We start from the raw sequence: 15,334 nt of genomic DNA, 5'->3' as shown, positions 1-15,334 counted from the left end.
TAAACTGTTACATTGATGCTGTTGACCTTGATCACTGGTTGCTGTGGAAAAGGGGGGTGAGTGTAACTGGTGTGAAATGGTTAGTGGGGTGTGTGCTAATAGTGTTTCAATCAGTGATGTCACTCGCTCTGAGACCTTGAAGTAGTTGTTTCCCTTGCTCACCAAGGGCTGTGGCTTTTGTGGAGCGATGGGTACCAATGCTTCGAGAGTCACTGTTGTTGATGTGTGCAGAGGGTCCCTGGTTACGGAAGCTAAACTGTTACATATAGAACACACTGCAACTGCCTCTGCAACGCTGCAAGGCGAACACAGTGTTGCATTGAAATGAATGTACTTCTGGTATACCAAAATGGAATAAGTCTGTTGGTGTGATCGAGGCATTAGGCTGTAATGACAGACTACATTTGTGTAGAAATTGCGGGTATTGCAAGTGTGTGCTTGCATGCTTGTAGCAGGTTTTGTACCACTCTTTTTTGGGGTAGTGGGTCAAAAGGTTTGAACCCCACTGGAATACATGATAGTGGAAACAAATGTTAGGTTGGATATATTAATGGTAGGCCACAATATTTTTTATACATGTTTTAGCACATGGGTCTATGCACAGCCCTAGTGTGACATGTTGCCAAGGCATAGTTACCTAGATTAGATATGGCAGAAAAGAGAGGTCTCTTGAAATGGAAAACCAGTTTTACTACATTCTTTGTTAAGTGAAATCTAAGCGCTATGTTTTTAGACAGGGGCTAGTTTTAATGACTGGCTGCAGGGGCATCAGCTGGATTGCATTCAGTACGTTGGTACGTTTTGAAACGTTCAATTTAACGGAAATGATGGCGTACTGATCGACCAGTTGAAATTTGGGGAGGGGTTGGGGAACGCTGTCAGCATGGCCACCGCCCTTTAAATACGTCACTTGTTGCTTCAAGACACACCCACCAAACACGCAAAGTATTTTCAATAACTTTTGGTGAAAACGTGTCATTCAGTACAAACTGTTCAGCAACGTAGCAAACTTTCAAGCGAACTGAACGCACCATAGGATGCCTCGAGGTGTCAGGTTAGGAGAGGTTTTTGGGCGTAGCCACCTGTGCAGGTACACATACGGAAGTTCCCAACTACTAGATTTGACTCAGATATCAGTCAACAGCCAATGCTACCAAATCAATAGATTTGATTTGACTTCAACAGTCAGGACATTGCAATGCAGCGTAACACATTTTTTTAGGAGCGCGAAAGTACTTCAGTAGGGCCCATATGGCCAAACAGCTACCCGTACCGACTACTACACCCAGAGCTTCACCTACTGACAAAATGTATTCAGGCGATTCAAAAGGAACCGTCCAGGGAGGAGGATTCGGCGAGCGCACTGTCCCGGGAAGCACGGGGACGTTGAGCCCGAGCGTGGTCAACCAACTCTTGATGGAATTTCTGATGTACTTCGGGAGAGCGCTATTGGTCTTTTATCCTGTGTATTTGACAGGGTACCTCGGCCTCAGCGTCATCTGGATCCTCTTGTGTATGATGCTGATCATTTGGTGGAAGAAAAACCGCAAGTGGAAAGATATCCGAATTGGAACGGCTATGAACTTTCTGGATAACGAAACACAAGTGATCCACAACGAGTTGAAAACATTGAATATGACAACTTGGGTATGTATTGGTGTTGATGTAGGCAGAGGTTGTTCCCCATATGTGGAAAGAAAGTTATGTTATGTGGTACTCTGGCTGACATAAGATGAAAAATATGCATATACACACACGCACTCAGTCACACACAAAATTAAATTTGTCCTGCTGGATCAGTAGGCGTTTCTACACCTTTTACATAATGAATGAACTCATCTAGGCTACAGCTGTTCATGTCCTTGGGGGAGTTCATGTCTGGAAGGTTTTGTTTGACTTAAAGCAAACACAGTTAAAGCAAAGCACTCTTAAGAATAGAGCCTACATAGGCCTATTTTAAATGTGTATATGAGCATACTAATTACCCACTAAGACCAGATGCTCAGCACTAGCCTACTTGTATGATTGTTATAGCAATATAGTGTTATGGTCAAACCTGTAGAAGAGTCATTTGTCATCATCTTCCAGCCACTTTCTGCCTCAATAATAGTAATACCTAACATTGCATTCCATTGTTGGGAAATAACAAAGTAGTGGCTGTATTGTTTGGGAGTGTAATATGCAGTGCAGAAACTTTCACCCCTGTATCCTTTCTTGCGTTTGAATCAAGCTGTGGTTTATTGCCAAATTGCAGTGAATGTTGGGCCTCTGTGTTTTGCCAAAGGCAGTCGTCAGTGCCACATTGACTACTGTGTCCCCAAATAACTGTAGGCTATAGAGCAGTGTTCTTAATCCATTCCTGTGGACACATTAATATTTAGAGACATCATGGGAATATGTTTGGTGATTTGAAGTGTTGACGTCATAGTTGTGTGATTATGTTGCAGGAGGTTTCATTCATCCATGCCTTACCACACCCATGCCTAATAGGAAACATTGACAAAGATAATAAAGTGCCACTGCTGAGGCTGTTGTACATTTAGAATAGTATTTTGTGAACATGTTGAGTGAAGTTGAAGCAGTAGTTGTCATTGTTAAAACGATATAGTGGATATTTTGTATTTCGCAATGTTCCTGTTTTGTTTTTGGGGTTGTGACCTTTATCTCCTGCTCTCCCACAAGGTTTGGGATTACAATCCCTTGATTAGTCATCAGGTCCTGCCTAACCAGTATTTTTCCTTTCAATATCAAACCCCACACCGTGGTAGATTAAGATGACGCAGTTCTATATTCAACCACTCTGACTGGTCCCAGATCTGTTTGTGTGGTCTTGCCAACTCATATTCTTTGTTTATCATTACAATAGCCATAAGAGTTGGCAATACGGCACAAACAGATCGGGTACTAGGCTACTCTGACACAAAAAAAGGCAATGGAAAGTAAAACACATATTAAAAAGGGAAGTTTACAGTGCCTTCAGAAAGTATTCACACAGTGTTTAACATGATTAAAAAAAAATTACTAACTCATCTCTTCACCCCAAACATACACTTATTTGTAAGGTGGATCACAGATTCTACCTCAAAGACCAATGAGGTTTTCCAATGCCTCGCAAGGGCCCCTATTAGTAGATGGATAAAAATAAAGCAGAGATTGAATATCCCTTTGAGCATGGTGACATTATTACACTTTGGATGATGTATTGATACACCTAGTCACTACAAAGATACAGGCGCCCTTCTTAGGAAGGCTCCCTTCTCAATTGCCAGAGTGGAAGGAAACTGCTCAGGGATTTGACCATGAGGCCAATGGTGACTAAATCAGTTACAGAGTTTATGAGAGGAGAAGACTGAGGATGGAGCAAAATAACCTAATTGAAAGGGTGAAAAGAAGGGACCCTGTACAGAATTTTTCTTTTCCAAAACATGCATCATGTTTGTAACAAGGCACTAAAGTAATACTGAAAAAAAGTGGCAAATCAATGAACACTTTTGCATTCAGGACAAAAAGTTATGTTTGGGGCAAATCTAATACAACACCTTAGTACCACTCTCCATATTTTCAAGCATAGTGGTGGCTGCATAATGTTTTTGGGTATGCCTGTAATCGTTAATGTCTGGGGAGTTTTTCAGGATAAAAAATAAATGGAATGGAATGGAGCTAAGCACAAGCAAAATTCTAGAGGAAAACCTGGTTCAGCCTGCTTTCCACCAGACACTGGGAGATGAATTTTCCACCAGACACTGGGAGATGAATTTTCCACCAGACACTGGGAGATGAATTTTCCACCAGACACTGGGAGATGAATTTTCCACCAGACACTGGGAGATGAATTTTCCACCAGACACTGGGAGATGAATTTTCCACCAGACACTGGGAAATGAATTTTCCACCAGACACTGGGAGATGAATTTTCCACCAGACACTGGGAGAGGAATTTACCTTTTCAGCAGGACAAGAACCAAAAACACAAGGTCAAATCTACCCTGGATTTCCTAACCAAGAAGACAGCGAATGTGGCTGAGTCTAAACACATTCGCTGAGTTATAATCTGCTTGAAAATGGTTGTCTAGCAATGATCAACAACCAATTTTGACTGAGCTTGAAGAATTTTGAAAATATGGAAATATTGCTCAATCTATCGTGTGCAAACATTTCTAAAAACATGTTTTCACTTTGTTTTTATAGGGTATTGTGTTTGGTAAGATGGGTAAGACAAAATATAATTAATGACTTTTGAATTCATGCTTTAGCACAACAACATTTAGAATAAGTCAAGGGGTATTAATACTTTCTGAAGGCACTATACAGTGGGGCAAAAAAGTATTTAGTCAGCCACCGATTGAGCAAGTTCTCCCACTTAAAAAGATGAGAGGCCTGTAATTTTCGTCATAGGTACACTTCAACTATGACCGACAAAATTTGAAAAAAATCCAGAAAATCACGTAGGATTTTTAATGAATTTATTTGCAAATTATGGTGGAAAATAAGTATTTGGTCAATAACAAAAGTTTATCTCAATACTTAGTTATATACCCTTTGTTGGCAATGACAGAGGCCAAACATTTTCTGTAAGTCTTCACAAGGTTTTCACACACTGTTGCTGGTATTTTGGCCCATTCCTCCATGCAGATCTCCTCTAGAGCAGTGATGTTTTGGGGCTGTTGCTGGGCAACACGGACTTTCAACTCCCTCCAAAGATTTTCTATGGGGTTGAGATCTGGAGACTGGCTAGGCCACTCCAGGACCTTGAAATGCTTCTTACGAAGCTACTCCTTCGTTGCCCGGGCGGTGTGTTTGGGATCATTGTCATGCTGAAAGACCCAGCCACGTTTCATCTTCAATGCCCTTGCTGATGGAAGGAGGTTTTCACTCAAAATCTCATGATACATGGGCCCCATTCATTCTTTCCTTTACACGGATCAGTCGTCCTGGTCCCTTTGCAGAAAAACAGCCCCAAAGCATGATGTTTCCACTCCAATGCTTCAAGTTAGGTATGGTGTTCTTTGGATGCAACTCAGCATTCTTTGTCCTCCAAACACGACGAGTTGAGTTTTTACCAAAAAGTTATATTTTGGTTTCATGTGACCATATGACATTCTCCCAATCTTCTTCTGGATCATCCAAATGCTCTCTAGCAAACTTCAGACGGGCTTGAACATGTACTGGCTTAAGCAGGGGGACAAGTCTGGCACTGCAAGATTTGAGTCCTTGGCGGCGTAGTGTGTTACTGATTGTAGGCTTTGTTACTTTGGTCCCAGCTCTCTGCAGGTCATTCACTAGGTCCCCCCGTGTGGTTCTGGGATTTTTGCTCACCGTTCTTGTGATCATTTTAACCCCCTCGATCTGGTGCGTGGAGCACCAGACCGAGGGAGATTATCAGTGGTCTTGTATGTCTTCCATTTCCTAATAATTGCTCCCACAGTTGATTTCTTCAAACCAAGCTGCTTACCTATTGCAGATTCAGTCTTCCCAGCCTGGTGCAGGTCTACAATTTTGTTTCTGGTGTCCTTTGACAGCTCTTTGGTCTTGGCCATAGTGGAGTTTGGAGTGTGACTGTTTGAGGTTGTGGACAGGTGTCTTTTATACTAATAACAAGTTCAAACAGGTGCCATTAATACAGGTAACGAGTGGAGGACATAGGAGCCTCTTAATGAAGTTTACACGTCTGTGAGAGCCAGAAATCTTGCTTGTTTGTAGGTGTCCAAATACTTATTTTCCACCATAATTTGCAAATAAATTCATTAAATATCCTGCAATGTGATTTTCTGTTTTTTTTCTTCTCATTTTCTCTGTCATAGTTGAAGTGTACCTATGAAAATTACAGGCCTCATCTTTTTAAGTGGGAGAACTTGCACAATTGGTGGCTGACTAAATACTTTTTTGCCCCACTGTATATGTCAAATCAAATGTGCCTCTGATTGGTTTCTTTGTCTAATATGTCCATCTCCCTGCATACAATGTAGACCTATTCAAAGTTCAAATGTAAGTCTTAAATGAGGATGGATCTTCATTATCTGGACTCCTGCCCACTCACAGAATCACAAGGGTTTGTGTCAACCAAACTCTCTTGTAAAGTTGTGTCTTCTCTTCCCAAAGGTACACTTTCCCGAAGTTGAGAAGGTTGACTGGCTCAACAAGGTAAAATAATGTTTTTTCCATTCATGCTGGTCACTCTTTGTCTGTTGTGCTGTTGTCACCTCAGCAATGGAGTTGGCCCGACGGCACAAACAGATCTGTTTAGTGTAGTCTTGGGGACGGTCTGGTCATGAACTGCTTTAAACAGTGACATGTTGCCCACAAAGCTTTCAAAACAACATTGTTTTCAATGACATATCACATACACAACCTCTCAATGTTATGTACTACATTTGTTTATCCACACAATGATTTGGTTATGCTGATCGCAACTAGTTCTCCTGTCATTCTTTGGTCATATGTCTGTCTGTATGTCTTTAGATTTTGCTGCAGGCATGGCCTTTCTTTGGCATGTTCATGGAGAAGCTCCTCAAAGAGAAGATCCAGCCATCCATCAGATTGTCCAGCCCATACCTCAAAACATTCACCTTCACAAAAGTCCACTTTGGTCATACAGTGAGAGAGCTTTTGTTGTGTTTGCATATCAGGTTTCACCTCGTGGTTCTAGGTTTGTATAAGTTCTAGTACCTGGGGCCTCATTTATCAACCGTGCATAATTCCTCACAAAATGTTGGCGTACGTGGAGATCATAGGATTTGTATTCTCAACACATTTTTCTGATCAAAGCCACATGTAGCAAATAAGCTGTTACATTTTTTTGTTAACCAAACTTGAAACTTTCTCATTGACCTCCATACAAAAACTCCTTGCTTGGTGAATACAAAACACTACCTGCTGGAGAAGACTGATTATGTGGCCTTTTGTCCCTCTCGTTTTGCCTCTTCCTCTCTGCTAAACTTCAAAACCATTCGATTTTGGGATTGGGGTAAAATCCATAATTGTGCTCTATATTCATTGGTATTGTCATGGCTAATTTGTAAGCGATAATTATTAATGCATTACAAGCTCAAACACTTAATCTGCAGAAATGACAAGTTAATTACTGGGCGATAGGGATTTTTTAGAACCTAAGTGCGGGGCCCACCCTAATCTGATAGTGGAAGTGGGGTGGTAGATGCCTAGTCTCCCTTATGGCTCAAATCAGGTGCCTACATAGTATACACCATAGGCATACATAATTTACACACACACAGTACATACCCCATATACATACATTATTCTCTCTCTCATACACACACACACCCAGAGAGATAAGTCTGCTCAGACAGATCCAGCTCAGAAAGGCCCAGCTCATGACCCTCCATCAGCAGCAGATTTTAATTTAGAATGGAAAATGAATGTGTTTATGCAACATGTTAGTGCATCGCATCGATTTGTTTCAAACTAAAACGTATTTTGTTCCTGTATCGTATCAGAGGCCATGCATGTATCTTGATATGTATCGAATCATCTTGAAAGGGAATGATGCACATCCCTAATGAATGGTAAGATTTGTTGTGTAGTAGCGGGAATAAACCAATCAGGAGATAATTAGAATATGAAATAAACATATTAGGCCTACGTGCCGCGCCCAGTTATGCAATCTCCTTGCTAACAGCAAATGCATATTTTTATCATATTTTTTTATTACCATTTATGTATTAAATGAATGTCAACAAACACCTCCATTTCCCCCAAAAAACTATATTTGCATGCAAAGCAATTCTTCAAATTCCCATACTATAAAACATATTTTTGCTACTATTTAGCACACAAGTATGATTATTCAGACACAGCCAGCATATATTTTTTGGTGCCTCATTAGATAAATGCTGCACCTGGTGATATATATATATATATATATATATATTCTCCTAATTTCAGCCCCTCCGAATCACTGGACTTAAAGTGTACACCCATGAAGTGGACAAGAGGCAGGTGGTTATGGACCTGCACATAAGGTAATAGTAGTAGTCAAAATCGAATCAATAACACACAGTACAGCACAATAAAGACACAATAGGCCTACAATGGCTAGTAGTACTGTAGTTAGTAGTACAGCAGAAGTAGTAGTTTTATTGTCCCAGAAAATCCATAACAAGGTACTGTAGTCCGTTCTATGACTCCCTGTAAACGATTAGGGCTTTGGATTTAGCTTGGTCCCAGATATGTTTGTGCTGTTGACAGTGCTTTTTGCTTCACAGTTACGACGGGGATGTGGACATCGACACAGAGGTGAAGCCGCCCATCACTGCTGGGGTCAAAAGTATTCGGGTAGGCATCCATTTCATTTCATTTCATTTAAGTCATTTAGCAGACGCTCTTATCCAGAGCGACTTACAAATTGGTGCTTTCACCTTATGACATCCAGTGGAACAGCCACTTTACAATAGTGCATCTAGGTCTTTTAAGGGGGTGAGGCGGGGGGGTGAGAAGGATTACTTTATCCTATCCTAGGTATTCCTTAAAGAGGTGGGGTTTCAGGTGTCTCCGGAAGGTGGTGATTGACTCCGCTGTCCTGGCGTCGTGAGGGAGTTTGTTCCACCATTGGGGGCCAGAGCAGCGAACAGTTTTGACTGGGCTGAGCGGGAACTGTACTTCCTCAGTGGTAGGGAGGCGAGCAGGCCAGAGGTGGATGAACGCAGTGCCCTTGTTTGGGTGTAGGGCCTGATCAGAGCCTGGAGGTACTGAGGTGCCGTTCCCCTCACAGCTCCGTAGGCAAGCACCATGGTCTTGTAGCGGATGCGAGCTTCAACTGGAAGCCAGTGGAGAGAGCGGAGGAGCGGGGTGACGTGAGAGAACTTGGGAAGGTTGAACACCAGACGGGCTGCGGCGTTCTGGATGAGTTGTAGGGTTTAATGGCACAGGCAGGGAGCCCAGCCAACAGCGAGTTGCAGTAATCCAGACGGGAGATGACAAGTGCCTGGATTAGGACCTGCGCCGCTTCCTGTGTGAGGCAGGGTCGTACTCTGCGGATGTTGTAGAGCATGAACCTACAGGAACGGGCCACCGCCTTGATGTTAGTTGAGAACGACAGGGTGTTGTCCAGGATCACGCCAAGGTTCTTAGCGCTCTGGGAGGAGGACACGATGGAGTTGTCAACCGTGATGGCGAGATCATGGAACGGGCAGTCCTTCCCGGGAGGAAGAGCAGCTCCGTCTTGCCGAGGTTCAGCTTGAGGTGGTGATCCGTCATCCACACTGATATGTCTGCCAGACATGCAGAGATGCGATTCGCCACCTGGTCATCAGAGGGGGGAAAGGAGAAGATTAATTGTGTGTCGTCTGCATAGCAATGATAGGAGAGACCATGTGAGGTTATGACAGAGCCAAGTGACTTGGTGTATAGCGAGAATAGGAGAGGGCCTAGAACAGAGCCCTGGGGGACACCAGTGGTGAGAGCGCGTGGTGAGGAGACAGATTCTCGCCACGCCACCTGGTAGGAGCGACCTGTCAGGTAGGACGCAATCCAAGCATGGGCCGCGCCGGAGATGCCCAACTCGGAGAGGGTGGAGAGGAGGATCTGATGGTTCACAGTATCGAAGGCAGCCGATAGGTCTAGAAGGATGAGAGCAGAGGAGAGAGAGTTAGCTTTAGCAGTGCGGAGTGCCTCCGTGATACAGAGAAGAGCAGTCTCAGTTGAATGACTAGTCTTGAAACCTGACTGATTTGGATCAAGAAGGTCATTCTGAGAGAGATAGCGGGAGAGCTGGCCAAGGACGGCACGTTCAAGAGTTTTGGAGAGAAAAGAAAGAAGGGATACTGGTCTGTAGTTGTTGACATCGGAGGGATCGAGTGTAGGTTTTTTCAGAAGGGTGCAACTCTCTCTCTTGAAGACGGGAGGGACGTAGCCAGCGGTCAGGGATGAGTTGATGAGCGAGGTGAGGTAAGGGAGAAGGTCACCGGAGATGGTCTGGAGAAGAGAGGAGGGGATAGGGTCAAGCGGGCAGGTTGTTGGGCGGCCGGCCGTCACAAGACGCGAGATGTCATCTGGAGAGAGAGGGGAGAAAGAGGTCAGAGCACAGGGTAGGGCAGTGTGAGCAGAACCAGCGGTGTCGTTTGACTTAGCAACGAGGATCGGATGTCGTCGACCTTCATTTCAAAATGGTTGACGAAGTCATCTGCAGAGAGGGAGGAGGGGGGAGGAGGATTCAAGAGGGAGGAGAAGGTGGCAAAGAGCTTCCTAGGGTTAGAGGCAGATGCTTGGAATTTAGAGTGGTAGAAAGTGGCTTTAGCAGCAGAGACAGAGGAGGTAAATGTAGAGAGGAGGGAGTGAAAGGATGCCAGGTCCGCAGGGAGGCGAGTTTTCCTCCATTTCCGCTCGGCTGCCCGGAGCCCTGTTCTGTGAGCTCGCAATGAGTCGTCGAGCCACGGAGCGGGAGGGGAGGACCGAGCCGGCCTGGAGGATAGGGGACATAGAGAGTCAAAGGATGCAGAAAGGGAGGAGAGGAGGGTTGAGGAGGCAGAATCAGGAGATAGGTTGGAGAAGGTTTGAGCAGAGGGAAGAGATGATAGGATGGAAGAGGAGAGAGTAGCGGGGGAGAGAGAGCGAAGGTTGGGACGGCGCGATACCATCCGAGTAGGGGCAGTGTGGGAAGTGTTGGATGAGAGCGAGAGGGAAAAGGATACAAGGTAGTGGTCGGAGACTTGGAGGGGAGTTGCAATGAGGTTAGTGGAAGAACAGCATCTAGTAAAGATGAGGTCGAGCGTATTGTCTGCCTTGTGAGTAGGGGGAAGGTGAGAGGGTGAGGTCAAAAGAGGAGAGGAGTGGAAAGAAGGAGGCAGAGAGGAATGAGTCAAAGGTAGACGTGGGGAGGTTAAAGTCGCCCAGAACTGTGAGAGGTGAGCCGTCCTCAGGAAAGGAGCTTATCAAGGCATCAAGCTCATTGATGAACTCTCCGAGGGAACCTGGAGGGCGATAAATGATAAGGATGTTAAGCTTGAAAGGGCTGGTAACTGTGACAGCATGGAATTCAAAGGAGGCGATAGACAGATGGGTAAGGGGAGAAAGAGAGAATGACCACTTGGGAGAGATGAGGATCCCGGTGCCACCACCCCGCTGACCAGAAGCTCTCGGGGTGTGCGAGAGCACGTGGGCGGACGAAGAGAGCGGTGTTGTCTGTGGTGATCCATGTTTCCGTCAGTGCCAAGAAGTCGAGGGACTGGAGGGAGGCATAGGCTGAGATGAACTCTGCCTTGTTGGCCGCAGATCGGCAGTTCCAGAGGCTACCGGAGACCTGGAACTCCACGTGGGTCGTGCGCGCTGGGACCACCAGATTAGGGTGGCCATGCGGTGTGGAGCGTTTGTATGGTCTGTGCAGAGAGGAGAGAACAGGGATAGACAGACACATAGTTGACAGGCTAGAGAAGAGGCTACGCTAATGCAGAGGAGATTGGAATGACAAGTGGACTACACGTCTCGAATGTTCAGAAAGTTAAGCTTACGTAGCAAGAATCTAATTGACTAAAATGATTAAAATGATACAGTACTGCTGAGGTAGGCTAGCTGCGTTGTTGACACTACCCTAATCAAGTCGTTCCGTTGAGTGTGAAGTTTCTACAATGCTGCTATTCGGGGGCTAGCTGGCTAGCTAGCAGTGTTGGTTACGTTACGTTGCGTTAGGAGAACGACAATAGCTGGCTAGCTAACCTAGAAAATCGCTCTAGACTACACAATTATCTTTGAAACAAAGACGGCTATGTAGCTAGCTATGTAGCTAGCTACGATCAAACAAATCACACCGTTGGGACTGTAATGAAATGAAATGAAAATGTGATACTACCTGTGGAGCGAAGCGGAATGCGACCGAATGCGAAAGTTCTATTCAGTAGACGTTGGCTGGCTGTTGGCTAGCTAGGAGTGTCTCCTACGTTAAGGACGACAAAATAGCTGGCTAGCTAACCTCGGTAAATTAAGATAATCACTCTAAGACTACACACTCTAAACTACACAATTATCTTGGATACGAAGACAGCAAAGACAACTATGTAGCTAGCTAATACTACACTAATCAAGTCGTTCAGTTGAGTGTGATAGTTACTACAGTGCTACGGTAGACGGTGAACGTGTTGGGCAGATAGGAGGACGACGAAATACGATAATTACGCAATTATCTTTGATACAACGACGGCTATGTAGCTAGCTAAGAAGAAATTGCTAAGATTAGACAAATCAGACCGTTGTACTATAATGAAATGTAATGAAAAAGTTATACAACCTGCAGACCGAAGCGCGGATGCGACCGGCTCGCTCCAACCCGGAGCGTCCGATGTTCTTGTGTGGGATCTAGCTTGGCTCCATGTCCTACTGGCACATGCAACCACCCTATGCTAGCCTAGGATGACTGTGGTTCAAAATTGAACATTGTTTATCATGACAAACAGGTTACGTCACATTATTCCTCTCACATCAAGCCGTGTGTTCAATTTGCATTGTGTGTAATTAGCTTTTTTGGTTTGAAGAGAAATTTCCCTCTTGAGGAACTGTTTTAAAACTGGTTTTGATCTTTAAATTGATCTATATCAGCCCTTTTCTAATCATGTCAGAATGTTTTTTATTTTTCAGCTTCAAGGCATGTTGCGTGTCATTCTGGAACCTCTGATTGGAAATGCCCCGTTGGTGGGAGGAGTCACTATGTTCTTCATTCGTCGGCCGGTGGGTTCTGAAAGATGGCTCTGTTTGTTATTTATACCTATGACACCCAGAGATAAAAATTTAAAAAAAAAAAAAAAAAAATTTAGCTACCTTCGTTCACCCTCTTTATTATTGTAATTTAACTAAATGTTATATATTTTTGTTTTCGGGAGGACCAAGGCTAGTAGTATAGGCTATAACTTTTTAAACCCTACCATGTCACTAATGAGTATGGGACCTGTTGTGCCCCCGTCAGGACATCGGCATCCTTGTGGTAGGATGCTAAGAGTGATGAAATGTTTCATTTAAAGTTATCAAATTCAAAATGGTTTAATTTTCAGACCCTACAAATCAACTGGACAGGGTTGACCAACCTCCTAGACACTCCAGGTCTAAGGTAATATTTTTTTTTTAATGTTTACATACAAGTACAAAATATATTTAGCGTTTTTTTTTCCTTGAAAAAGAGTTCTACAAATTCAGATTTTTTTAGGTCAGAATGTATCCGTTTCAAAATCACTATTTTAGATTGAAGTGACTTCTGCCCTTCAACCTTCACCTCCACAGTCACCTGTCTGAGCCAGCCATCATGGACATCATCGCTTCCCTTATGGTCCTGCCCAACCGCATGTGTATCCCCCTCATAGACCAGGTCAAAGTGGACCAGATGAGGTTCCCCCTGCCTCGTGTGAGTACAGTAAACTGATGCTCCACTGTGTTGAGACCTGTGTAAGTGCCAAAGGCCCAGTACAGTAGGTGTTCTGATCGGACAACACAGGAGGATGGATAGACACAATTTGAGTGTATGGCACATCTATGGCACAGTTCCAATGATTAGAAGTGGCTCCATTAAATTGTAATTTTCTATGAAATGTCAGAACAAGATTTGACACATCAAAAAATACTGTAGTTTAATGGGATCTTCAAATATTTCTATATCTCTAAAAATCTGTTAATCAAATCTGGGTCCTGTGTTGCTGGCTAACTTGTGTTCATATTTTGGGGGTCTAAAAATATTCTAGTTCTGTTAAATTTGTATTTCAGTGGGTGTGTTCAGTAAGATCTTGCTGTGTTTTATACTTTTTTTTGTAACTACAGTATTTTTTGATGTTTTAGGGAGTTGTGAGGGTACACTTGCTGGAGGCCCGGGATCTGATAGCGAAGGACACTTATATGATGGGAATGGTGAAGGGCAAGTCTGACCCCTACGCGGTGCTTAGGGTCGGCAATATCCACTTCCAAAGCAAGACCATCCAGGAGAACCTGCACCCACGCTGGAATGAAGTTTATGAGGTAGGGACTCCTGAAAATCCTCCTACTGTAAATGTAGTCCCACACACTCACGATCGTGCTGTCAACCCATTCTCTCTCCCCTTTGTCTATACAAACTTTGTTTTTATTTATTACCATATAATATATATTTGAATATATGATTTCTTACTCTGTTGTTTTTTATCCACTTTTTTGTCAACTGCAGTTTGTGGTACACGAGGCCCCTGGGCAGGAGTTAGAGGTGGAAGTGTTTGACGAGGACACTGACAAGGATGACATCCTGGGAAAGTGAGGAAACTACTTACTATGTGCACGAGAATAGACACAACCTCCCCATTCTGATTTCTTACACCCACTTGTCACTGACTGCTGACCCATGTCAAACATTCAGTAGTGCACAAGTAGGTTGTGGAATGTTCATATAGAAATATGTAATGTAGAACATATGCCTCTGACAATGTAGAGTAAGGAATCATTCCGGCTCTATTCATTTTCCACAACATTTGTGTGACAAAGCCTATTGAACATGGCCCTGGTTAGATATTTAACTATTTGAGGGCTTATTTATCCATCGCAGGTTTCGCTTGGACTTTGGAGAAGTGAAGAAGGAAAAAGAGATGGATAAGGTGAGAAGGTCATATTGAATGTTTAAGTTGTGGGATAGGCAACTCAGGTCCTGCAAGGCCAAAATACTTCTGGTTTTCTTTCTCTACCTCTAATTAACTGAGGTGAATGAACCTACAGCAGCTAAGGTGATAATGGCTGGGGTCATTTTTGCTGTTCTCCAAATAGAGTTTTAACATTTTTAATTGTGTAGAAATGCAGTAAATGAAATTCAACTTTCAAAAAATGTCCAGGGAGGACCTCACTAACTCAAACCCTGGTTATGGCCCTGCACACAACGGAACACATTTTTAAAATGTGGATACAAATAGAAATTGTTGTTATTAGCTAAGGTAGTCTCCCGGTTTCCGTGTGTTTTCTACCTTTTGGTATCTAAAGAATGGAATGAGAAGACTCTCTTGCCAATCAGTGATATAAATCAATACATCAACTATCAGGTAGAAAAGAGAACTAGCAGAACTTTTGGCCCTCCATGTCTGGAGTTGACTAGCCTTGTTTTGAGAGGTTCTGAGGGTGATAATAAACTCTTCCCATTTCGTTGTCATAGTGGTTCCCCCTGGATGATGTGACGAGTGGAGAGGTTCATCTCAAACTGCAGTGGCTCTCTCTACAAACTGACCCGGGACTCCTAGTGGAGGTAAGCGCTCTTAAGCAGTTTATAACCACTCTTAAGCAGTTTATAAGCATTCTTAAGCGGTTGAGCTGACTCACCCAAACCGTGTTGTGGAAGCTCTGATATGTCTTTTCATATTGTACAGCCCGGGGCGCTAAAGGAAAACAACAAATG

General features: G+C 43.7%; 1 protein-coding gene across 1 annotated transcript in view; it reads left to right on the top strand.

Moving 5' to 3' along the window:
• The first annotated feature begins 928 nt into the window (after positions 1-928).
• The window catches only part of esyt3 (extended synaptotagmin-like protein 3), a 38,344-nt gene continuing 23,938 nt past the window's right edge, over positions 929-15,334 (top strand). The window contains exons 1-12 of the mRNA XM_029667572.2: positions 929-1,647; positions 6,100-6,141; positions 6,460-6,594; positions 7,903-7,979; positions 8,223-8,292; positions 12,583-12,672; positions 12,993-13,048; positions 13,219-13,339; positions 13,768-13,944; positions 14,129-14,211; positions 14,501-14,549; positions 15,095-15,184. Coding sequence (XP_029523432.1) covers positions 1,252-1,647; positions 6,100-6,141; positions 6,460-6,594; positions 7,903-7,979; positions 8,223-8,292; positions 12,583-12,672; positions 12,993-13,048; positions 13,219-13,339; positions 13,768-13,944; positions 14,129-14,211; positions 14,501-14,549; positions 15,095-15,184 — 1,386 coding nt within the window. The 5' untranslated portion in view covers positions 929-1,251. The remainder of the gene's footprint in view (positions 1,648-6,099; positions 6,142-6,459; positions 6,595-7,902; positions 7,980-8,222; positions 8,293-12,582; positions 12,673-12,992; positions 13,049-13,218; positions 13,340-13,767; positions 13,945-14,128; positions 14,212-14,500; positions 14,550-15,094; positions 15,185-15,334) is intronic.

Source organism: Oncorhynchus nerka, linkage group LG1, assembly GCF_034236695.1.
Source record: "Oncorhynchus nerka isolate Pitt River linkage group LG1, Oner_Uvic_2.0, whole genome shotgun sequence".
In the NCBI taxonomy this organism is placed as follows: domain Eukaryota; kingdom Metazoa; phylum Chordata; class Actinopteri; order Salmoniformes; family Salmonidae; genus Oncorhynchus; species Oncorhynchus nerka.
The sequence above is the reverse complement of the archived record's forward strand: the minus strand, read 5'-3'. Positions and strand labels throughout refer to the sequence as shown.